The 27349-nt window shown below is 41.5% G+C and overlaps 1 protein-coding gene across 1 annotated transcript in view; it reads right to left on the bottom strand.

The window, feature by feature from the left end:
- Window positions 1-275: 275 nt before the first annotated feature.
- GDNF (glial cell derived neurotrophic factor) overlaps window positions 276-27349 on the bottom strand; it is a 49270-nt gene continuing 22196 nt past the window's right edge. The window contains exon 3 of the mRNA XM_066602408.1: window positions 276-6233. Within this exon, the coding sequence (XP_066458505.1) occupies window positions 5755-6233 (479 nt within the window). The 3' untranslated portion in view covers window positions 276-5754. The remainder of the gene's footprint in view (window positions 6234-27349) is intronic.

Below are 27349 nucleotides of genomic sequence, written 5' to 3'. Positions count from 1 at the left end.
AATGTTGTAGGCATACTTAGTTACCTGTTCAGGGAGGAGGAGGTGAGCTGTGACTATCACCTATTGTCAGTGGTGTAACTAATGCTCACGGGTACTAATGCAAAATTTGTAACAAGCTCCCACCTATCATGTGCCTTTGGACCCCATAGTCACCAGGGCCTGAGTGTGACTGCTATTTGTGTAGCTACATCCCTGTATACAGACTGCCTCCCCCTATGTAATCTACAGTTTATACAGGTCTGCAAAGAGGCAAAACACAAACTTCAAAGGACGATAGAAATGAGTTTTATTTTGTAAAAAGTTAAAAAATGAATATTGTACAAAAATAAAGTTTGTAGAGAACTTTGGTTGAGTAACACAAATCAACAAGACATAACTCATAGGTGAAATTTAAACTTTCAGATAAGCAAATAGTTATAGCTTCATACCGTTGGGGAAGAATATATACGACATCACAGACTTTACCCCTTTTTTTCTTAGGACATAAAGTGATCAAAAAGAATAAAAATCTAATTGAAACAAAGCATAAATCCAGCAAAAAGATTAAAGCCACAGAAGAAACCATAAAAATCTCTAACATACAGCACATTCTGAAGACTTCAGAGCTGAAATCTCCCAGCATTCCCTGCTGGTTCAATGTCTTTTTCATTCTAGAAAGTGTGCAGCAATCAGTGCACAGTGGATGGGTGAAAACTGAAAAAAAAGGTCTCATCATTGGAACACCCCTTTAATGACGTGGATATGCTATGATGTTTGCCCGGTATCAGCATGGATTCTGCATCAACTCTGCAGCGAAATCCACCGTGTGAACATAGCCTTAGAAGTATGTGTCTTTTGACAAGCCTGCTCACAGTTTCCAATAGCAATCAGCAGAATTGGGACTGCAGGTCTGGTTTAAAGTCTTCACCTCCCTGTGTGCAAAATAGCAGAGCCTTCTCTGACAAGACACTGAACCAGCAGGGGATGCTATTAAATGTGAAATCAGAATTTTAGAATGGGCTATACAACCTTGTGGATACTAAGAAAAGGAGGATAGGTGGAAGGGGGTATGACTGCAAGATCAGACTACACAGGTTTTGTTTGTAGTCTGTAACCATGGAGACACATAGGTCTACTTAGAAACTGGAAACACAAAACAGTAGGAGATTTTTCATCAAAATCATCTGCAAATCTGCTTTGATTTTAGTCTAGGTGCATCAGAACCATAACATTGTTGTACATATGGAACACTGTAGATTTTCTCTCACATGTTTCCATTAGTATGCACCCCCTGCTTTGTATCCGTACATGCCTATGTTGCCATTATCCCTCATGATCCTGAAACTGCCTGACTGAGGGCTGCACATACTCCGCATTCATCCAGTTACAAGATTATATTTGCAGTTATCGCCTCAAGGTACCATTACACAGAGCAGAGCCAGAACGTGCTGGAAATTTCTTCCGGATTCCTGCCTCCATTCATAACATTACAATCTTGCTGCCCAGAAATGCTATACACCTCAGAAGGCAGGTACACAGCCCCCCCTGCAAGACTGAGAGCCAACCCCTCAATAGTACCAGTTAATGTGCAACCATACTATTGGTCTGCTGTTCATCTGCCGCTCTCTCTCTGACACTTTCCAGGCCATCCCCAGTCTCTGTACTTCCTGTTGATATGAATATATGACTGTAGCGACCAATTTCTGGCCACAACAGTGATCTGCTACTGCCAGTGATTGGCTGCAGTCATCACATGTCTGAGTCTTCAGGGACCAGAATGAACAGTGATTGGCTGCAGCAGTCACATGTCTATGTCAACAGGAACCAGGAAGTACAGTAGACCAGTGGGGGACCGCTGGAACGTGTTGGAAAGAGAGTGATGGATTATTGATAAGGCGAGTCATTACTTTTCTTATTTTAAATTATTCTGAGTGGTTTTGAAAAAAAAATTAAGTGGCTGGACAACTCCTTTAAGGCACTAAGAAATAATTTTCTACCCTTATTTTAGGGGATGTATGCTTTAGAAAACCCAGTAAGACCAACCATATGGTGGACTTCTAAGATAAAGAGGTTCTCCATTTGTAAGCCATTGATGGCCTATCCTTAGGAAAGGCTATCAATAGTAGATCAGTGAGAGTCTGCCATTTGGGTTCCCCGCTGATCAGCTATTTGCCAGGCTGGTGCACTTGTGCACTGAGCCAATTTTCTGCAGTAGCCAGTCTTTGTATTACAGGCATAGTTCCTATTCAAGTGAATGGCCTGCAATGCCAAGCCTGGCCACTGCAGTGGGAACGGAGCTCTCTGTTTCCTGTAGATATCAGCTCAGTGCATAGGAGCATCAGCCTGACAAAGAGCTGATAAGTGAGAGTCCTGTTTGACGGACCCCTGTCAATTAGTATTAATAACCTATTTTGCAAATAAGACATCAATTCTTTACAACTGGAGAACCCCTTTAATACAAGGAGTCCCCTATTTGCAACATTCTTCTATTAGCCAGAGAAAAGAGTGGTTATAAAGAATGTTTCTTGCTCTAGGGGACTTGGCACATCCATGCATTACATGGACAGGCTATTCCCTTCCATAACAGTGCAATACTTCATTACCCCTGTGGTGGCACTGCAGGGAAGTTGAACTCCTGCCAAGTTTTTCCATAGATTATAGCTGATCACTGGAGGTCCAATCAGCAGGACATCATGTGATCATCTTATCATTGGGAGTTCTTCTAACAAATAGCTATTGTCCAAAGCGGACAACCCCTTCAAAGTTAGTCAGGCCAGAGTTCTGCCATCCTGAACAGTAACTCTTCATTCTTGATAGTTATAATATAGATATCACACATTTTCTCTAATATTGAAACCCATTACTGATCTACTATAATTCATGGATATGTTAGCTAAAATTAAGCATTTTTGTATTACATTGCGTAGACGTTCCAATGGACAATGCCACATGAGCATTTAGACTCTCCACTAATGGGATCGCTTTGAAGGGTGGTCCCGGATTAAAAAAACATGTCTGCTTTCATCCAGCAACAGCACCCACAGTTTGTATGTGGTATTGCAGCTCCATTGATGAATACCACATATAACCTGTAGACAGGGGTGGCGCTGTTTTCTGGAGTATTTCTCTTATTCAAGATGACCAAACCCTTGCAAGACCAGAAACAAACAAAAAAAAAAAAGGTAAAGTCTGTGATTCTACAACTACCAACGTACACTTGCTTGCATCCGTCTCATTGTAGTCTTGAGAGCATGCTTCGCTTTGGCACCATCAAAGAAGAAATTGCAATAAATAGGAAAAAAAAGAGACATTCATAACTGGACTGTAATAAATAGCAATAACTTAATAATCAATAAATATATTCTATATCTTCATGTATTTGAGTGGATGCATGGCATCAAGTAGTCTGCTCGGTCTCTTGGACCAATTACCAACGTACTGTCAAAAAACAAAACCAAAAACATAACCCCCCAAATATGTCCTGTATATAGATTTGGTGTTGTGGTTGTCAATGTGGCTCCCAATAGAGGCCTTTATGGCTTTTTTGTTGTTTTTGAACCCCATCTAAGTAAAAGAGGTTGACCAGGGTTAGTTAAACATGGCTGCTTTCTTCCAAATACAGCGCCACCATGGCTTGTGTTGGTATTGCAGCTCCGCTGCAATTCACTTCAATAGAGCTGAGCTGAAATACCAAACAAAACCCCATGGTCAAGGGTGGTGCTATGTTGTTTTCTAACCGTGGACAAGCCCTTTAAGTAGAAGTCCTCAGCAGGGTACAACCATACGGTGGGTTTTCAAAGTAGTTTCCTGAGGACTCGAGTGGGAAAATCTGAAGGCAACTTCTGGCATACCCTGCGACTGCTACTCAGGGACTTGTATGGACAAGATACAATGGCCAATTCTTTTCACACTGGACTTCATGCACATTGGATGATTGATCTGTTCATGAGCCACATATTCAGTGCCAATGACGAGATCCAATCTTTTGGGATAGGCTTCCCCAATTTCATAGGTTGGGATCAGATCCCACCTTTTACACTAGATATATGGCTATACCCATGGGTCCTATGTGTTATATATTTCCTAATTCTATTAGACCTGTATAATATGTTGTGCAGACAGTTGTGACCAACTTCAGCCAAAATAATTTAAAGGGGTTGTTCAGCTCTGAAAGATTGATGACCTATCCTTGGGTTAGATTATCAATAGCTGATTGACGTGGTCCATCATCCTTGACCCCCACCGATAAGCTGTTCACCAGGCCACTGTCAGAGTGTATAGAACAGGAAGCAGACAACTCCATACATTATGCAATGGTGCGGCACGGTATTGCGGGCACAGATCCCATTGAAGTGAATTGTAGCTGTGCCTACAATATCATCCCAGGCCACTGCCCAATGTACAGAGTCCGGGGTGGCAGAATCAGCTATTGATAACCAATCCTGAGGGCAAGTCAACAATCTTTCAGAGCTGGAAAACCCTTTTAAAGAAAAATCTGGGCATTAGGTTTTGGCTGCCCTTACACATGTCCCAATGTACTGTCATGAATAAGGGTTCTATTCCCTCCCTTTTTGTGTAGTCAGAGGTACTCATTACTAACTCTGGATACAGCCCAATCCTTAACTGATTCTACGAATAGCCAACAAAAATTAATGACCCATGTAAGCTTGGCTTTGGAGGGTCTGATCTTTTACTAAGGGCTGTAGTCCACCGGATCTCCCTTAGTTTGGTTTGATTGTCCATAAGATGATATAGTCTATTGTGCACAATAAATTGACCCTCCGGTTGCCAGATGAAATTCTGCCCTGGGACTGGAGAGTGGAGGGGGTATCTTATCTGTACTTGCTTTTATCTTCCTGGCCCATCCCTTGTGCTAGTCTGGTACTAGGTTTTCAGGCAGCCAAGATGGCCACCATTTTCTCCATGCTGATCATGTGAGCAGAGCTAGCCAATCGCAGAGCAGCTATAGTCCACTGGTAGTCCTAACACTAGCAATGTACTGTAGATGCTCTAGTAATCTAAAGATAGTGGTGGCAGTCTTGGCTGCCTAAAAATGGAGCAAAGGGCCAAGAAGAGAAGATAAAGTGTAGGTAAAATACCCCTCCACCCTCCGTTCCTGGGACAGAATTTTGTCCTGAAACCAGAGGATCGCTTTACTCTATACAGGCCTCGGGAAGTTCCACTTTTCTACAATTTCGGGGTAAAATAAAAAGAACTAAAAAGCATCAAATGGAAGTGACGTTATTACAATTACCTGTAGATCGTACAGGAGGATGACAGTATTTGGTACAGTATGTCAATGGAGTAAAGTAATATGTACTAAAGTAGCAAAAATTTTAATGAAACCCTAAAAATACAGAACTAACGGATTATGTAATACACTTGTTTTTTCGATGTAACAAAAAAGATATACAGGAAAAACCTGACATGCACGATGTATAAATGCCGGTGTTTAAAAGCTGGATATCGATTTTTCCAGTCAACACTGTTGGTGAGTCATGTATAGAAAAACTGGTGAAAATCCATCCACCGTACAAGAGCAGTGTCTGCTGTCTGCATCTCTCTTGCGGAGGAGTTTTTTTGTATTTTTATCCTGGCACTCAATGGATAAATGCCACAACAGGTTTCCATGATAGCTCCATGCCGAACCATCCTTGGTCCTCTTCTCCATCTCTGTCTCCTGGAAGACCTCTACAGGGGGGAATCTTTGATCCCTTCCTTTGCCTTATTTCAGGAATGCAATACACACCGCCGCATGGCTATCCAAAAACGAAATCATATACATCCACATTTCTTAGCGGAATGGTGCCTCAAGGTGTGGTAAACTAGATTGTCATCCAAAAATGAAACATCGTCATCGAAGGCAATGGGTCTGCAACATGCTTGCTTTACCTTGTCATTAACCAACTTTTTCTTGATGGTCAAGTTTTTTAGAATTTGGTCATAAGTCGTCTCTGGGTTATTGCAGGACCCACTACAGTACCGGAACTTTAGTTCTTCCTTGGCTTCATAGCCCAAACCCAAGTCAGTCACATTCAAGTGTATCTCCCGAAGGACACATCCTTTGTTTTTCCTTTTTCTAGTCTCCTTGACTGTCCTTTTACTGGAATTCTGAGTGTCTGTTGTAGCAGCTAGTCTCCCTCTGTCTCGTCTGGAGAGGGATTGCTTGTTGGATGACCTCCGAAGTCTTTTTATGGTGTCTTGAATAAACTCCAACACATCAAACTGATCCGGATAGTCTTCAGATACTTCAGCTGCATTTTTAAGGGGAAAAAAAAAGAAAGAGACATTATTAAACCACCAGACCACAACAGCTCGTAAAGCAAGTTGGTTCTTTTTAGATGTGTAAATGAGACATTCTACTAATTCTTTGTTTTTCGTGACTGTAGAATAAACACACATTCCACATTCCTTAATCAAAGATTTCATCACATTGGCAAAAAGTTTGTCCATGTGTATTCTGTGAAATGTTATTATACTGATAGCCTGAGCACACTAGCAAGACAAAAACCTATAAAAACAGGCACAATCAAGACAACTCCTCAGCTGATTGGCGCTGGACCAGTGATCTGCTGATCAAAGCAAGTCTTGCTTCAAAACAGTGGCCACTGCAGGAGACAAGTAGTATTACATGTTGACTATTTAACTGAATGGTGGACCATGTCATTCATGGATGGGCTGGGTCTACCAGAGTGGGACTATCAAAAAGCGGCTCTATACTGTGACTAGTCAAGGGGTGGTCCCGAGCAGGAGATCCCTCTTACAACTCATTAGGGCATATGGAAATTGGTTGACTTGGTAACTTAGCATGCTGTAGGTTTATGGGGAACAATCAGCATGAAAGACTTCTTTTTATAAGTCTTTCATGCTAAAATACAAAATTTCCCTTTATTTTGTATAATTTTTGTACAACTATAAAACGCTTTGTTCTTTTGGAAAACTCTATATAAAGGATTTCACTATGCCTACATTTTGCAACAGGATCATAATAATTATCAAAATTTTAAAGGGGTTTTCCCTTTACTTAAAACTGTTCCATTGCCACTTTGTAGTTCCTGGTTGCTAATGACCAGGACATGTGATTGCTGCATCCAATCACTGGCTATAGAAGGTCACTGCTGTAGTCAGTGATTGGCTGCAGCTGTCACAGGTCCTGGTTAGCAGCAACCAGGAAGTAAAGAGTGGTTGTGGAACAGTTTTAGTAATGGGAAGACCCCTTTACGTTTCTGATCTGAAGTATCAGATTTCTCACTATAACGCAATCAGTTATTTTGTAACATTGGCTAATAACAATGAAATGTGTCATACAGAGTACATTAAAATACATTCTACCACCAGTGAACAGTGTATGAATATCAAATGAAGTATTGGAATTGGGCTGTGCATTGTCTTTGGGTTACTGTAGAACCCATTGCAGTTCCCAAATTTTACAATAGGAGATACTTAGATTATTCCAGCATTTGCTATATAGTTATTGTGAGTAATCTCAAAAGTCATCACTGAGTTTCCATCCAGATGGTTCACAGGAATCTTGTGGGTAATCGAGTGTAGAATTGTAAATTTTGGGGTAAATATTCAATTTAAAGTAAAAATGTTTTCAATAGATATGCATCTAAAGTGATTCTACCCAAAAGCTTTATGGAAGATGCAATGAAATGTGTAGTGGTAATTGGAAACTAAACAGGGCAAAGTTTAAGGAGGAGCATTAATACAGAATTGTTGGTATTGTGATTTCTGTAGATGGAAACAACCCACAGGTAAAAGGGGTCAGAGGAGGATGTTAGGAATTGTTCTGACAAACAGGTGCTGCCGTCAGAAGCAGCCAAATACAACGCTGGCGCTTCAGGTAACGTGTCTCACTGCACAACTTGCCATTCCAGCACACGACCAGTTCCAGCGCCATTCTGTCTGAGAGAAACAGGACGATGAGACTCCAGGGGGCAAAAGAACGCAAAAATTGTATCACTGAGCAGCGGAGAAACATCTCCTGGTCAGATGGATCCAGATTTCTGTTGCCCCGTGCTGATGGGAGGTCAGAATTTGGTACAAGCAGCATGAACCGATGACCCCTTCCTGTCAGCTGGTTAGAACATGTCGGCACCTCCATCTAATCAACGGCAACAAGAAGCTTCCTGTCCACAGGAGCCAATATTCCTGCCAAACAATTCCAGCACCTAGCGGAATCTGCGCCACAACAAATCTCTGCAGCTTTAACCCTTTCCAATTCAATTTGTATCCTGGGTTTCCTAGGGGCTTACTCTTTCTCTGCCATTATACAACGCCACTATCTGCTGGCCAAAGTCAATACTGCATGAGGTGACACATTGGATAGGCTCCGACAGCAGAGAGGCTGGCAATATACAGTAAGAGAACCCAGATGGACGTCTTCCAACATCAGAGCTGTACAGCCTTAAATCATAATGTCTTCAGAGGTCAGACAGTAGATTGGAAAGGGTTAAAGGCCAAAGGAGGTCCAACACGCCATTAGATGGGATCTCTAATAAAGTATCCATCCATTGCACAAGACTATTCAGTATACCATATGCAAGACTAGCTGGATTATTTAAAAGATCTGTGTTAGGTCCAAACCATATAATGTAGACCACATGACAGCCATCTGTTTGAATGCGGATCTGCACTATTAGTGACACGGGTCAGTCGTTATATGTATACAATCCATCAGCAAATAACACAACTCTGTACTAACAGTCAACAAATTGACTTATGGGAAACGTTTTAGACAGAACTAAAGAATGGAAATATGAGTTTTATGTTTTTATTAGAGTTTTATTGCTTGGACACGCTCATTACAGTTGTAACTTCAAGGAATATTACCATCCCAGCAGTCTCTGGATTGTAGAGGGCCCAAGCAGTCGGACCCCCAGCAATGAGTTGTTTATCCATGAATCTTGTGGATAGGGTATAGAGATGAGCGAACTTACTCGTTTAGGCTGGGTTCACACAGGGCGGATTTGCCGCGGTTTTGCCGCGGATTGCCGTTGCATATCCGCACTGCGGCAAAACCGCTGCGTTTGCAGTGCAATGCAGCACAAATGAGATTTGCCAAAAAGCTGTTCTCACAGGACGGATTTTTTCCGCACAGCCGCAGTGCGGAAATGCAACTGCGGCGCGGTTTTAAAAGATGCAGCATGTTCATTCTTAGGTCGTTTCCGCAGCGCTTTTTTGTCCATAGACCTCTATGGACGCAGCCAAAACCGCACCAAATACGCGACAAAAGTAAAAAAACGCTGCGGAAAAAAACGCTTGCGGATTTTTCCGCACGAAAATCCGCAGCAAAATCCGCAAGCCAAAATTAACCTTTGAAGCGGTTTTGGCGCAGAAGCAGTTCTGCTGCATCAAAACCGCAACGGAAAAACCGCAGCAAAACCGCAACAAATCCGCCCTGTGTGACCCTAGCTTTAGGGTGTTTTTGCACTCGAGCACCGCTTTTTCCGAGTAACCGACTACTCGGGCGAAAAGATTCGGGGGGCGCCGGGGGTGAGCGGGGGGTTGCAGAGGGGAGTGGGGGGAGAGAGAGAGAGCTCCCCCCTGTTCCCCACTGCTACCTCCGGCTCCACCACGCCGCCCCCCGGCGCCCCCCGAATCTTTTCGTCCGAGTAGTTAGTTACTCGGAAAAAGCGGTGCTCGAGTGTAAAAAAACCCGAACCGAGTAAGTTCGCTCATCTGTAATAGGAACCATTTAGTCGAGTCACATTATTATGAGCACTTCTTACTTTCGATGTCAGCAGCACATGAAGGAAGTGACGTGTTGTGAGCCGGCTTGCTGGGTATAAAAGTTGTGCAATAGGCTGTTGTTGTCATGGGTAAAAGGGGCAAGTTGCAAAAAGGGATGAATATTGGGTTTCAGGCCAAGGGCAGCAGTATTTCTCAAACAGCGCAGTTTGTGAAATGTTTGCCTGCTGCTGTGGTGAAAGTGTATCATAAGGGGACAAGTGGCACCATTGGGAATAATCAATGTGGAAACTGCAGAGCACCAGGTGCCAGTGATAAGAGAGGTGAACATTGGCTATGAAGGTGCTCGAGGGCTGACCGATATGTTACAGTAGATCAGCTCTCCATTAGAATGAACCAGGGGCTAACAGACGTATATCTACAGCGAACCCTACTGTGTATGGGGCTCCGAAGCAGACGGGCGGTCACTGCATTTATGATAAGAAAGGTGCATCAGAAGAGAAGGCTTCAATTTACACGGCGTTATTGAAAGTGGACTGCGGTTGATTGGCAAAGGGTTGTCTTCTCCGATGAGTCACGTTTTCTGCTTCATTAAACAGATAGACGTTGGCATGTAAGGTGCGAAACATCAGAGAACAGACACCCTGCAACCATTGCTGGAAGAACACAAGCCGGTGGTGGCAGCATTATGGTCTAGGGTATTCTCTGGGCTGCTCATCCATGTGGAAGGCATTCTGAACCCATTGGGTTATGAATCCATCCTTGCACATCCCATCCACCCATACATACTGTGTGTCTTTCCTGAGGCAGATGGCGTCTTCCAGCAAGACAAAGCGACATGTCAGACAGCTAGAAATGTCCAACAGTGGTTGGAAGAGTATGACCAAGACTTCAAAGTACTTCCCCGGACCCCTAATTCCCCAGACTTGAACCCAATTGACCATCTGTGGGACCACCTCGATCATCATTCTTGCTCTACGCACCCATGTACCCTCCAGTAATTGTGGAATGGCTTCAGATACCCGAGACAACCTACTAGCACCTTATTGAGTCACTCCCAGTCCGTCTAGCTGCCGTCCGTGTGGCACACAGCCGTTACTCTGGATATTAGCTGGTGATCATAATAATGTGACTCACCTGTATATATTTCATGGAAAAAAAACTTCAATTCCAGTTAACATTACACAGATATGTGTTTTGGTTACTTTGACTTCTCAAACCTACTACCCTAGAAGTTAAATATACTTCATCACATTACATATTGACTTTAGGTTCACTAGTTGTGTTAATCTCAATGTATAGAATAAAAAAAAAACATGGTGGATTTCTTCCAAAAAGAGTGCCATGTCAGTGCACAGGTTGTATCTGGTATTGCAGCTTAGCTCCATTGAAGTGAATGAGGCTGAGCTGCAGGACCACACACCACCCATGGACAGGTGTGGAGTTGTTTCTAGAAAAAGGAGCCATGTTTCTCTTATCATGTATAACCCAGTGAAATCACAGTCACTGTTGGAGACAAGTATAATCACCAGATGTTAAGTTTGCAAGTCAAAAGACCGCTCGCTGATAGTTCAAATAATAGTCGTCTCAGGTGTCCCCAGATGCTTTCCTGTGTATACGCTGCATACAAATGTGGATCAAGTTATTGCTTTGTTCCATTGACATTCAGGATGTCTTGTTTGCTTGATTACCAGTTCTTGCTCCAATGAATATTCTATTTGATGATGCAAATTAGGCTCGGCTTAGGCTGCGTCAGTACAGGGCTTCTTCTGTATCCGAGGCTTACACAAGCTGCATTGTGGTCTGCTGCAGCGCTAACATTAATAACAATAGGGATTGTTGATCCCCGTAGAGGTGCAGGCCACTTATAGGGAATCTATCATTAGAAAAGGACATCAGGTTTCCATTATAAACTTTTTAAAAAACGTTTTTATTGCTTATGTGACTAATCATATTAGAGAGGGGTGCTGATTCTCCTTGTGAAGAGAGCCAAGTAGGCGTAAGGAGATTTATAGGCCATGCAATGTTCTCTGGGAAATTTGTTATGCAAATTGGATGCTAATCATATAAAGAAATCTTTGTAAAATTCCACTTTTCACACTAGAACACACAATAATCTGACAAGTTCTTTTTCCTATAGCTCAGTTTTGGCATGGCTGTGTAGACTGGGACAGCTTAAGCAGGGTCATCTCATTATCATTAAAAGGTGGAAGAGTTACTGACAGATCTAATATACTGCTGGAGGCCTAGACAAGGCAGATATATATCTATGTATGCAGCTCCCCTGCCACTCCCTGGTCTCTAGGGAGAGGAGCTGTATTAACTGGTGTAGTATAGGAGAGCAAGAGCTCATAAGACAGTAGGTAGCCAACAATGTCAATGTACAAAAGGTTAGGTGAGCTCCAAATGGTATGCCTCAGAATAGTGCTTGTCAATGCTCTTGCCCTCATCAGCCCTACTGTATGCCTGTTTAGACTGAACTCTTCCTCCAGCATTAGTCCCTGCATGGGGGCAGAGTTCATCGTGGCTACTGTAGCACCCTCTTAAATATGCTCATTTTAGATTTAGGTGTAACAAGTGCAGACACTTATGGCACATAAGGTGAAAAAGGTGCTGGCAACCCAAGATCGCAGCCAGGAGCTATAGCGATGTCAATGTCATGAAGATGTAACCGGGTCCGAAGGAAAGCACTGGGGTCTAGAAAACTGGAAAAAGGCCAAACTGGAGGGCAAAGAGTGAAGCTAAATATCTCTTTATTAAATGTGCTGAATAACGCGTTTCGAGGCAAGATAGCCTCTTCTTCAGAAAGCTGTGGGTGTCCGTGAAAAACGTGCTGTAGTTACACTCAGGTGCCATCCTAACCCACGCAGGCGCAGAGTTTACCATACGTGATTAACTTCTTGGAACAATAAATCTAAACATTTAGCTGTTTAGAGAGAATGTTTAGGAACACGTCAGCTTGACCCGCCAGTCTAAAGGCCATATAGCTATCTCTCTGGAGCAAAAACCTTAGTGATTCACTCAGGGCTTACTAAATAACGATTTAATATCCATAAATCTTACAGACAAAGCGAAAAGAGACGCAGAAGATGTCTACAGGCTTACAAAATGTCTATGTATAAGATAGAACATGGAGTCCTATCCATGCTAGTACAAGATGTCTTCACAGACTCTTGTATACATCCCCAGTTATCTGAAGAAGAGGCTATCTTGCCTTGAAACGTGTTATTTATTGGATATAACAAGAGAAATTAAGCTACACTTCTTGGGCTCCAATTATGCCTTTTTCCGTCAGGGTCACTCCTGATCCCAGTCCTTTACTTTGGTGACTCCATTAGGTTATATTCACATCTCCATCGGAGGCTGAGGCACAGATCTGGCACGAAATCCCAAATACAGTATCCCAGCATGCTGCACTATTTTGCCTGGTAAAATGCTTGGTGGCATGCTAGAATCCTAACAGGTCCCATTATAGTAAAAGGGGTCTGTCAGATGCCGTTTGTGCCAGTGAAGTGCTGGACCCAGCATTTTGGTCATTTCCATTCTTTATGGAAACTATGAAAAACATGAGTGCAGATGGGAGCAAAGTCTAGTCTACTGACATTTCTTTGACCAATAAGGGATAGTCCCATAAAAGAAGGTTATCCTATATCCACAGGATGCGGAATACCTTGCTGATTGGTGGGGGTCTCACTGCTGGAAGTGCTTGAAATCAGCTATCTCTAGCAATCCCATCTAGCTGTTCCCATGATGCAACAGACCAGCGTTCCTGGGATTAGTCGGACCCCCACTGATCAGCAAGTTATTCCCTATCCTATGTCTCCAATATGGCTGACCACAGAATATATAACTACAAGACATTTCTCAACATATTCAGGTCTGTGCCAGACATAGAAGAGGAGGTGACTACATGAGACCTCCTTACTCCTGTGCAGGCTTAGGTAGTCACTGACCAGTCTGCAAGATTTTTTTCTAAACTGAACAAAGCAAAATTTGACTTAAAAACGCCAAAAAAGGCTTTTCACAACATCAAACTAGATTTTCTATCTATTGAGTATTTGGTCAGAGGCGTAACTTGAACCTCCCGGGCCCAAATGCAAAACCTGTAACGGGGCCCCCAACTATAATGCATAACTCATAGTACGTGGCTCACTGTATGGAGAAGAGAGGCCTTATGGGCCCCCTAAGGCTCCTGGGCCCGGGTGCAACCGCATCCCCTGCACCCTCTATAGTTACGCCCCTGGCTAAGGTAGATCATGCCTCTAATCATTGTGACGTAAATGGAGAGCTTGTTCAACCCCAGCGTCAGGACCCGGCAAATCGGGCAGATGCTGCGTCCTACTGAACCAGGGAGGTGTCCGCTTTAATTCCTGACCAGAGATGGGCCACAGAGGGGCCCAGGCTACTGGGTCAGGCACAGCAGTCAGGCCCCCCTGATTTTATTTGTTTAATTTAAAAAAAGTACATACTCATCCCACCGGCAGCCGTAATAGGATTACTTCCCTCTGCCCCCCGCTAACTTCTGCAATGTGACAATCACATGATTGCTGCAGTCAATAACTGATTTCAGCATTAGAGAGCCAGGAATGTCTACAGCGACTATTTGATTGTCACATGATCACACAACATTGTGGCAATGAAGGTATGTACTTTTTTTTAATGTTATCACATACAAGGTGGTGTTGGGGGTGATGTTTTTCAAAGGAGGGCATTATTTGTTAAGGAGGCAAATGAGGGCATCATTTTTCAGATAGCGCAAAGAGGGCATTAATTCTAAAATGGGGACATTATTTCTAAAAGGGACATTGGGGAAATTATTTCCAAAAGGGCACAAATGGGGGCATTATTTCTAAAAGGGGGCATTATTTCTAAAGGCTTTTATTAGTGAATGGAGACAAAAAAAGGACAGTATTACCAAGTGTAGGCTATTAGTGGTATTATTGCAAATTGAGGACATAAAGAAGGCATTATTGCTAAGTGGGGGAACTTTTATGGTATAAGGGTCACAATAAACAGCAGTTACTGAGAGGGGCCTACAGGGAATTAAAAAATTAGGACCGTTCTACTGTGTGGGTTGTGTGGGGTACCACAGGAGGCATTATTACTATCTTGGGTATTATAAAAGAGGGAATTGTTTAAAGGTGCACATAATGTAGGGAGGGTGTTGGAAAAGCAAAGAGCCAAAGATGCCAGTGTGCCATATTGTGGCCGAGAGAAGTTGTCATGGCGGTCTGGGCCGGATGCAGAAGAAAAGGGAAACTGAATGATTCCAGTCAGAGAGGACGTCACCTGTGATCACTGGATATAATGGTACTATAATCACTTACATGGTCTGCAAAGCAGCTGTGTAGAGCTGGTAACTGCCGTTATGTGGTCCCTGTATGCAGAGGCGTAACTTGATGTTTCTGGGCCACAATGCAAAATCTGTAACAGGGCCCCCAACTATAATGCTTTATTCAAAGTACTGGACTCTCTATATGGAGAAGAGAGGCCTTAAGACCCCTTAAGGCTTGTGGGCCCGGGTGCAACCGCACCCCCTGCATTTCTTATAGTTACACCCTTAACTGTATGCACAGTTACAGATTTATTGTCGTATGTCTCATGAAACATTGTAAAGGGGCCCAATGAGACTTTGATGCCCAAGGGCCCGCATAAACCTGTAGCCAGCTCTGACCTTGTCAATGATTATGTTTGGTCAAAAACAGTGATAATACCGATGCCAAAAAGCTTGAAGTGAATATTATTGTAATAAAGAGGCATCAGTCCCCTGTCAGAGAAGCACACATAGATACAGTATGTAAATGAAGGCCCTAAGCCCAAAATAACTCAGAATACCAGGATATCACGTATCATCAGTGCACAATGCGAGTCCATACCGAATGTAGCTGAGTGAGGTATGTTACAGAAGATTCCAAAAAGTTTAGGTACTGTGCCAGACCGCGGTGCTAAGGGCCTGCTAATATCCTGATTCAGAGGACACTATGGCACTTCTGTTCTGTGGCTCACGTTCCAGAGTTGGAGGATCTCATAGTAGTTAATAGTAACATATAATGGAGACGTTGTCATCCAGAGCAAAGCACAGGATCATGATTGATAAAATGGGCATTGCCAGTTTTACAAGATATAGATTACTAGATGGGTCTTCTACCGCAACAGGCCAGAGCAAACGATTGGTCGAATTCTAACTCTTTGATTCCCACATTGCTGAATTTTGTAGAAACTTTGCCTTACCTAAATTTCCATTGTACAGTTTAGTGTATTAGTTGTATATGCCTTAAATTGGCCATACATATGAGATAATGGTGGCCCGAAATAGCCAATTTTGGCCATTTCAAGTGACCAACATTTGAAAAGTAATGCAAATAATCATTGGCGGTGGACGATGGGGAACCACAGTCTGCCAAAGACCTGACCCATCCTGTTGGAAAATTTAGGCCAAGATTGAAAGTGTATGGCAGGATCTGACGAAGCCTTGGTGATCATTTACCAAACTGCTCAAATCTATAACATAGAAGTAGAAATACTCACCTGCCCCCACTCCTTCACCACTCCTGTTCTTTTGGTGAACAGTCCTCCTCAGGTCACTTCTGGACGCATGTCCTAACATAGGGACATGCTGCAGAAGATCCAGTGACTGGACCATCAGGATATGCACCTGGAAGTAAAGATAAGTGGGGGACCAGCCACTGGAGGAATGGAAACCGGCAGGGAAGCGGGACAGGTAAATAGTACCTCTTTTATGCTATTTTACTGTGGATCTGAGCCTGGATAACCCCCGTTACTGTTGCTGGTAAGATTGATTGGACACATCTTAAATGTATTGGCCAGCTTTATACATAGCACAGGGTAACAGGTGGCAAAGCATAGGGATATTCGGCCTTCCACTGATGGTCAGTCCATTAGGCACATCATAAAACAATCAAATATATCACAAAATTGGCTTCAGAAGAAAGAGGGGGTTCCAGATCCTGATTATGGTGGCAATATGAGTGAAATGAATAAAGGATGAGAAAGTTTTCTTAATTCTATATATTTTTTAAGGGGTTGTCCGGTTACTGGACAACCCCTTTTCAATAGCACTGCCTGGATTAAAATAACAAACAGGGATATACTTACCGCCTCTCCCAACCCCCTACCCCTCGTGGCCGCTGTGTTCCTGTGCTTGATGAATGTTGTGACATGTGATGTCACAGGAAATTACATGACCACTCTTGAAGTGTCACATTCTTAAAGTTCTGGAATCATGGTGCTCAGCATGTAAGCGCAGCAGTCCCCTGAGTTCCTGTAACATCCACGATCGCAACAACCACCATGTATATAGCGGGGCTGCAGCACTGGATCCTGGCAGCTGCAAAGGGGAAAGTGTTTTTGAGTTTTTTATTTTAATGCTGACAGTGCTATTGAAAAGAGGTTGTCTGGTAACTGGACAACCCCTTTAAGAAACCTCATTGGGTCACTTCAGATCCCAAGATTATAGTCGGTGCTTCCATGCCTACCACTAGTAATAAGTGAACTTTTGAAGAGTTCAGTTGAGCAGGTTCACCAAATCAGTCTTAATTAGTTTGAACCGAACCATCTCCTTCTTCCTCTAGCGGATTCAGTTGAGAGGCTTGGGTCCTCACCAAGCCAAAGTTCTAGCAAAGTTTGACTCAACACAAAGTTGGATTGTTTCAGTTCGCTCAACAATATATACTGTATATCACTTCTATAAAAAGAACCCTAGTGGCCTCCAAACTTTTTCCCACAGAAGAATCCTCGAATGGCCAAAAGTGCCGAAAGGAAACAAGCACTCTGAGCCCCTATGCTCTATCAGTCAGTGGGGACAACACCAATACCAATTTACGACCATGACAGGTCCCGATGACAGGTTCTGAAGACATAATGGTGCACAATGGAGCTCAGTTACTCTACATTTCATGATGTGTCCTTGACCTGTTCAACTCAATAAGAAACCAAACTGGACATCGAAAAGTATTAACAGAATGGTGAAGTACCATGGCAGCAGTAACACCCAGCACCAGCAGCTCAGGTCACGACATACTTTGGGTCCCTCAATCCTTTCTGATATTTTTTCTTGACTTATAGTGAAACAGAGAAGGCGGCTAATCCAGACAGTAGACGGCTAGAAATAATTTGATCACATATCAGTCTTGAGGGAAAGATATGTGCGTGACACTGTAAATCTGTCTGTCATAGACCAAGTGTAACTTCAGATGAACTGCTGGAGAGGAAGACAGAAACCGTATATTATACAGCCTTATAAAATGCCACCTAATACTAAAGATGAGGGAATGGGTATAAAAATACGCCACCACTGCCAAATAAATCGTCCAATAGTAATCATTTTCCACTGCATCACAAAGCCCATAATGCAATTATTGGATGGGGCAAAACTGGGCAAGCAATAAAGACAAACAAACCACTTATTCACTCTTGCCATCCCACAGAATAAAATGGGTCAACCTCAAAAATGTCACTATGGCCCTGTATTTCCCAAAGGCAAGCAAATCGATATCAGAAGCAGCAAACCTGACTGTTGGTCTATGACTGGTCACTCGAGAGTCTTTGATCTTTGCTGTGAAGGTGCTTGGCCATTCCTTTCTTCTTTTATGGACTGTGTAGACCCATGCCACTTCTAGTCCTAGAAAGCACCTATTCACAATATAGCGGTATCATTTGGTCTTAAATTAACAGAAAACTTTCTAAAAGTTTCAAGTGGGGGGATCCTACGAGGGCCAAACTTTCTATAAAACCAGCCCTATCACCCAACATGTTTCAACCCAACATATCTAATAATCTGTTAATGTTTCTTTGCAAATCATATCCAGGCATGCTTACAGGAAAGGAGCCACCTTTCAATGTTTGCTCCCTTAGGCGCAAGTTCACTGTTTCTCCTCAAAGAACAACCCTGTGCTAGCAAGGCTGAAAACTTAAAGTGTTAGTCCAAGAGTAGAAAAACATTTGGGTTGTACCTGCTTGAAGTGAATGGAGTTGAGCTGCAATACCGCACATTACCTGTGTACAGGTGTGGCGCGGTTTTTAGAAAATAGCAGCCTTAGTTTTTAAACCTGGACAACCACCTTTACGAAAATTAGAGTCTGTAGCAACGCAGTTGTCTTGAGAATTCCATTCCATTGGGCTACGTTGTCGAGTCAATGGTGTAAGGGTAAATGACCCTTTTACTGTTATACAAAATAAGTAACGTTGTTTCCAAGTGCTTGAGGTCAGTAAGAATTACAGGGCGGTATTAATATGAAAACAATTTCATTGTTCGTACCGTACAAATCTTCCATTTCATAAACAGTAAACTTTTGGTAAATGAGAAACATGTTCATCAGTTTCCCAATTCCATATGTGATGGAGAGGTAGCATGCAGAATCTCAGGAATGCGCAGAAGAAAATGTTTTGTCTGTAATTACTGAAATAATGAATCCACCATGTTAACTTATCCACTGCCGGCCCTGAATAGCATATACATTACGGGGAAATCTGTGCCCCTGGCTGGTACAGTAATTTGGTCTTCTATGAGTCAAAGAGTCCTGAGAAAAAGGAAAAACAACTTTCACTTGTCATGCACTTTCTATTATTGCACATTTCTGGGTTTCAGGTTCATGCCTAATATTATAGCAGTTATAGTCTGGCACATAGAGGGCAGTATTATAGCAGTTATATTCTTGTACTTAGAGGGCAGTATTATAGTAGTTATATTCTTGTATATAGGAGCAGTATTATAGTAGTTATATTCTTGTACATAGGGGGCAGTATTATAGTAGTTATATTCTTGAACATAGGAGGCAGTATTATAGCAGTTATATTCTTGTACATAGGGGGCAGTATTATAGCAGTTATATTCTTGTACATAGGAGGCAGTATTATAGTAGTTATATTCATGTACATAGGGGGCAGTATTATAGTAGTTATATTCTTGTACATAGAGAGCAGTATTATAGTAGTTATATTCTTGTACATAGGGGGCAGTATTATAGTAGTTATATTCTTGTACATAGGAGGCAGTATTATAGTAGTTATATTCTTGTACATAGGGGACAGTATTATAGTAGTTATATTCTTGTACATAGGAGCAGTATTATAGTAGTTATATTCATGTACATAGGGGGCAGTATTATAGTAGTTATATTCTTGTACATAGAGAGCAGTATTATAGTAGTTATATTCTTGTACATAGGAGGCAGTATTATAGTAGTTATATTCATGTACATAGGGGGCAGTATTATAGTAGTTATATTCTTGTACATAGAGAGCAGTATTATAGTAGTTATATTCTTGTACATAGGGGACAGTATTATAGTAGTTATATTCTTGTACATAGGAGGCAGTATTATAGTAGTTATATTCTTGTACATAGGGGGCACTATTATAGTAGTTATATTCTTGTACATAGGAGCAGTATTATAGTAGTTATATTCTTGTATATAGGGGCGGTATTATAGCAGTTATATTCTTGTACATAGGGGTCAGTATTATAGTAAATTCTTGTACACAGGGGGCAGTATTATAGTAGTTATATTCTTGTACATAGGGGGCAGTATTATAGTAGTTATATTCTTGTAAATAGGGGGCAGTATTATAGTAGTTATATTCTTGTAAATAGGGGGCAGTATTATAGTAGTTATATTCTTGTACATAAGAGCAGTATTATAGTAGTTATTGTCTTGTACATAGGGGGCAGTATTATAGTAGTTATATTCTTGTACATAGAGAGCAGTATTATAGCAGTTATATTCTTGTACATAGGGGTCAGTATTATAGTATATTCTTGTACACAGGTGGCAGTATTATAGTAGTTATATTCTTGTACATAGGAGGCAGTATTATAGTAGTTATATTCTTGTACATAGGGAGCAGTATTATAGTAGTTATATTCTTGTATATAGGGGGCAGTATTATAGTAGTTATATTCTTGTATATAGGGGGCAGTATTATAGTAGTTATATTCTTGTACATAGGGGGCAGTATTATAGTAGTTATATTCTTGTACGTAGGGGGCAGTATTATAGTAGTTATATTCTTGTACATAGGGGGCAGTATTATAGCAGTTATATTCTTGTACATAGGGGGCAGTATTATAGTAGTTATATTCATGTACATAGAGGGCCATATTATAGTAGTTATATTCTTGTACATAGAGAGCAGTATTATAGCAGTTATATTCTTGTACATAGGGGGCAGTATTATAGTATATTCTTGTACATAGGGGGCAGTATTATAGTAGTTATATTCTTGTACATAAGGGGCAGTATTATAGTAGTTATATTCTTGTACATAGGGGCAGTATTATAGTAGTTATATTCTTGTACATAGGGAGCAGTATTATAGTAGGTATATACTTGTACATAGGAGGCAGTATTATAGTAGTTATATTCTTGTACATAGGAGGCAGTATTATAGTAGTTATATTCTTGTACATAGGGAGCAGTATTATAGTAGTTATATTCTTGTATATAGGGGGCAGTATTATAGTAGTTATATTCTTGTATATATTGGGCAGCATTATAGTAGTTATATTCTTGTACATAGGGGGCAGTATTATAGTAGTTATATTCTTGTACGTAGGGGGCAGTATTATAGTAGTTATATTCATATACATATGGGGCAGTATTATAGTAGTTATATTCTTCCAGATAGGGGACAGTATTGTAGTATTTATATTCTTGTACATAGGGGGCAGTATTATAGTAGTTATATTCCTGTACATAGGGGGCAGTATTATAGTAGTTATATTCTTGTACATAGTGGGAGGTATTATAGTAGTTATATTCTTGTACATAAGAGCAGTATTATAGTAGTTATATTCTTGTACATAGGGGGCAGTATTATAGTAGTTATATTCTTGTACATAGCAGGCAGCCTTATAGTAGTTATATTCTTGTACATAGGGGCAGTATTATAGTAGTTATATTCTTGTATATAGGGAGCAGTATTATAGTAGTTATATTCTTGTACATAGGGGGCAGTATTATAGTAGTTATATTCTTGTATATAGGGGGCAGTATTATAGTAGTTATATTCTTGTACATAGGGGGCAGCCTTATAGTGGTTATATTCTTGTACATAGGGAACAGTATTATAGTAGTTATATTCTTGTACATAGGGAGCAGTATTATAGTAGTTATATTCTTGTACATATGAGCAGTATTATAGTAGTTATATTCTTGTACATAGGGGGCAGTATTATAGTAGTTATATTTTTGTATATAGCAGGCAGTATTATAGTAGTTATATTCTTGTACATAGGGAGCAGTATTATAGTAGGTATATACTTGTACATAGGAGGCAGTATTATAGTAGTTATATTCTTGTACATAGGAGGCAGTATTATAGTAGTTATATTCTTGTACATAGGGAGCAGTATTATAGTAGTTATATTCTTGTATATAGGGGGCAGTGTTATAGTAGTTATATTCTTGTATATATTGGGCAGCATTATAGTAGTTATATTCTTGTACATAGGGGGCAGTATTATAGTAGTTATATTCTTGTACGTAGGGGGCAGTATTATAGTAGTTATATTCATATACATATGGGGCAGTATTATAGTAGTTATATTCTTCCAGATAGGGGACAGTATTGTAGTATTTATATTCTTGTACATAGGGGGCAGTATTATAGTAGTTATATTCCTGTACATAGGGGGCAGTATTATAGTAGTTATATTCTTGTACATAGTGGGAGGTATTATAGTAGTTATATTCTTGTACATAAGAGCAGTATTATAGTAGTTATATTCTTGTACATAGGGGGCAGTATTATAGTAGTTATATTCTTGTACATAGCAGGCAGCCTTATAGTAGTTATATTCTTGTACATAGGGGCAGTATTATAGTAGTTATATTCTTGTATATAGGGAGCAGTATTATAGTAGTTATATTCTTGTACATAGGGGGCAGTATTATAGTAGTTATATTCTTGTATATAGGGGGCAGTATTATAGTAGTTATATTCTTGTACATAGGGGGCAGCCTTATAGTGGTTATATTCTTGTACATAGGGAACAGTATTATAGTAGTTATATTCTTGTACATAGGGAGCAGTATTATAGTAGTTATATTCTTGTACATATGAGCAGTATTATAGTAGTTATATTCTTGTACATAGGGGGCAGTATTATAGTAGTTATATTTTTGTATATAGCAGGCAGTATTATGATACTGGTATAGTAAATATAATCCATTTATTTTGAAAGTTTAATAGTTAAACTGATTTTGAAAGTGACAACCAATTTTCCTGTACTTATAATATGCTTTGGATAGTTGTCACCTTCTTTCTCCCACAACTCAGTAGGAGGTAACAGTGAAAATAGGAAAAGGAAAAGTACTGACCCTTTGAAACATGACTGGCAAAAAAAATTGGATTGTAATCCAGGGAAGGATTCCATCTGCTGCCCTAGATCAGTATCTTAATTATCTGGCCCAGGGGATGTAGCCTATTGGTGCACTTACTGGCACCCAGCACCTTAAGCCCACCCCTGCAGGTTTAGGTAAAGGAAAAATCAAACCAGTTTGGTTGCTCTTCTTTCGATCTGCAATTTGGGACTGTATAGAGCTGCCTAACACATACAAGGGTAACAAGGGGCAAGGCAAGGGGTTTTGACATGGCAAGATATCAACTTTTTGTTCATGTAGGGTCATATATTGTTATAGGACCTCTTGCCTTCATACAAACGTATCTATTTGTCAGAGCACGGCTTCCCCCAGTTGTGCTCCATGCCCACCCATATTACCCTATAAATGACTACTTTACTGTCATTCTGATGCCAATTCCATGCCATCCTATTGCCATTATTGCAGGAATGTTCTACAGCATTCAAATTCTAACATTTGACTAATGACGACTGCCTGATCCATGTAGCTAAACAGAGCGTGCCTGAGTAAATATACATGCATATATACCAGAGCTCTGCGTTCATTGTTGCCTGGGGGAAGGGGAGAGCGTGCACCTGCTGACATCCATATAGATGCCTCCGTAGCTCCGCTCTTTCGGGTATTTTAAGCCTTGGGATTATAATGTACTAATGTACACGAGTCGTCAATCTCAGAGTCCTTTGTAGGAGAATGCACCCAGAACAAGTGTGATCTGCTTACCGAGTCCAGTTATCTGGTTATGTCCAAGGTATCTCTCCATAGTTTAAGCTTGTGACTGCCATTAAGGGCAATTTGTGCTACCCTTTACCATATGCCTCCTTGAAAGGGGTCTACTGAATTAAAACATTGATGCCCTAACCTTGAGCACCACATATAGGTGGCTCAGGGATGTAGCTAGACTCTCATGACCCTTGGTGTGAAAGTTTAGCTTGTCCATTCCCCCAGCAAGTGTGCACCTCTGTCGCTTTAGGCTACTGCCCATGGCACATGCTGACTTTTAGCTGCATCACTGGGTCTCTTAAGTGACCCATCAAAGAATCACTAGTAGCCAGAGGCGTCACTACACGATGAGAGTCTCAAGACTCAAATATGTTTGCTACCCACCAATTAAAAAAGCAAAAAAAAAATAAAAAAAAATAAATAAATATATATATATATATATATACGAGGGGGCTGCTGATAAGTCTTTGGCTTTGTGTTCTTTTTTTGTTTCTATGGTAATGAATGTTACATCACATGAAAGCCTTATGTGTCTAATATATGTTTTCAAAATTTTGTGTTTGTAGCTTATGGCAACAGTGATCTGGGCACGCGGGAAAACAAAATGGCGGAGTCTAAGGCGATATTCACAGCAAATGAGAGCAGAGTAGTGATAACATTCTTGTTTCTGCAAGTAAAGTCCGCGAAGGATATTTATGGTGATATGTCGCAGACATTGGGGGATCAATACCCTTCATATTCTACAGTTAAGAACTGGGTTGCCAAATTTAAAAGGGGCCACTTCAGCACCAATGATGAGGAACGTCCTGGACGACTGAGAGAGGTTGTTGTTCCGGGGATTGTCGATGCTGTGCACAACCTCATACTGGAGAATCGGCCAATTTCAGCTGCAGGAATAGCAGACATCATGGAGATTTCTCATGAACGTGTTTGTGTCATCATCCATGAACATTTGATCATGAAGAAGCGATCTGCAAAGTGGGTCCCCAAATGTTTGACAACAGATCAGAAAAGCATCGAGTGAAAACTTCCCGGTCCATTTGTCAGCGTTTCCGGACTGATAAGAACTTTCTGGATTGACCTGTCACTATGGATGAGACCTGGATTTATTTGTATGACCCTGAAACCAAGGAGCAGTCAAAAGAGTGGAGGCACAGTGGTTCTCCTCGCCCAAAGAAGTTCAGCCACTAAGGGGATGGCGTCTGTGTTCTGGAATAAGGAGGGCGTGCTGCTGGTGGACTACCTTCAAAATGGTTCCACCATCAATACAAGGTATTACATTGAGCTTTTAGACCAATGGAAGGCAGCTATGAAGGCCAAAAGGCGCGGCAAGTTGTCCAAAGGAATCTTGTTCCTGCAAGACAACGCCTCCACTCACACTGCACAAGCGACCACGGCAAAACTGGTGGAGCTAGGCTTCCAGATGGTTGACCACCCACCTTATTCACCAGATCTACGGTAGCTCCCTCCGACTATCATCTGTTTCCAAACCCGAAGAAACACCTCAAGGGGACCAAATTTAACACCATTTCTGATGCCATGGCTGCTACGGATGACTGGTTTGAGGCACAACCGAAATCCTTCTTTTTGCAAGGCTTACAGAACTTGGAATACCAATGTAAGAAGCGTGTTGGCATCAGTGGAGAGTATGTGGAATACATGTAAAGTTTCATCTTCCTATTTCGTTTCTTTCTGGGTAAAGCCAAAGACCTATCAGCAGCCCCTCGTATATATATAAATTATACACACGCATCAGTGACAACATGAGGGAAGTTTGATGACACAGTTCAAGTATATCCCTAAATAATGCAATCATCTAATAATACTCAATGATAGTGATTGCAGTACAGTTGCCTCCAGTGATCATAGGCGACATTTCCCCATTTACCCTGATTGATGTCCATTTTCATGTTTTTTATCTGGGCCAAGATGGCCGTGGCAAATTTTTCCAGTCACAGCTTGTCTCTACGCGCTCTCCCTGTCCTTCTGCTACCATCTGCCCTCTCAGTGCCCCATACACAGTACTAGGGCCCATGTTTGTGCCCCACAAAGTAATGGTGTCTCCAGACAATAATAATTTTCTCATTGTGCCCACCACACAATAATAGTGCCTCACAGTTATATTGTCCTTTTTTGTACTCACAAGCTGATAATGCCCACTTTGTAAGTCACAGTTATATTGTTGTCTTCATGTCACCCACAAAGTAATAGTACACCCTTTGTACCTCTTCTGTTGCGCCCCCATAAGGTAATGTTACCCCCTATATTCCACCATAAAATAATAATGCCTCCATTGTGTCTTCCGCAAGGCAAAAGTGTTCCATTTCAGTCCTCCATGAAGTATTAATGTCCTCTTTGTGCCTTACAGAAGATAATAGTGCACTGGTACCGCCTTTGTGCCCCCGCAAGGTAATAGTGCCCTATTTGTGTCCCCTACAAAGTAGCAATAACCTTTTCATACACCCTACAAATAATTCGCCCTTAGTACCCCTCATTTATGTAATACTCTCTTTGTATCCCCACAAATAATGCCCCCTTACTGCTCATTTTACACCTTCATGAAGTAATAATGCCCCTTTCATGCCCCCTCAGTGTAATAATTGGCCCTTTGTCCCACCAGACACAAAGTAATTCTCCCTCCCCCATTATCCCCACACTCAGCCATACCTTCAGAAGTACATGAAGCATTATTAATTATTTTTTTTTTATAGCAACTCTACTGAATCCTTACAGCCTCCGAGGGGTGTGAGTGCAATAGTCTGGCATCTTCATTTGACTTCTCTGTCTGTTCTACGCTAGCACTGCAGACAGAATCGAATACATTAAGATATCGAACTGCTGCATTGTGCTCTAGTGAAGCACACAGAAGAAGTTAAATGAAGATACCAAACAGTGGCAGCTGCATGGCACGAGCTTTGCAAGTTGTAAGGATTCAATGAAGTTGCAATTAAAAAATTACAGTGCAGGTATTGTCAATGCAGCAAGAGGGGCCTGTAGGCCCCCCTAGCTTTGAGGCCCGGTCATAAGTGCGACCTCTGCAACTCCTATGGATATTCCACTGGGGTGGCTACATATGCTTCTGCAATTCATTTAATTCGCTTAAACAGAACTGAATGGGGTTGAGCAGCAGTACCAGGCTCATCTGCCCATATGGATCAGCACATCTGTCTGTCTAAACAATGAAGGGGACACAGTGGCCACAAGAGTGTCATGGCCCCTTCATGACCCGTGAAGGTCCGACCCCCACCATCTGAACATTATGGGCCTACCCTACAATCAATTTGTAAGTCCCATCAAAAATCTTTAAAGGGATCATGCCAAGATGCACAACACAGAATGCTGGGTCCGGAGTGAACAGCTGATCTTCTTAAGTCTTCCTCTTGGCACCCATAACAACTGGAGCTGATTTTGCCAGAGGAAGCTGGGGTGATTGCTGCAGGAGAATTGTAGTACTACAGGATGGCCATTCATATGAATGTCCGCCCTGTAATACCAGGATGGTAGAAGGTCTGCCAGATCGGGAGCTGCTCTTACTGAGTGGCTCTGCATTCTAGGTCATAGAGTGGGATCTTAAG

Source organism: Eleutherodactylus coqui, chromosome 5 (genome assembly GCF_035609145.1).
Source record: "Eleutherodactylus coqui strain aEleCoq1 chromosome 5, aEleCoq1.hap1, whole genome shotgun sequence".
Lineage (NCBI taxonomy): Eukaryota > Metazoa > Chordata > Amphibia > Anura > Eleutherodactylidae > Eleutherodactylus > Eleutherodactylus coqui.
The sequence above is the reverse complement of the archived record's forward strand: the minus strand, read 5'-3'. Positions and strand labels throughout refer to the sequence as shown.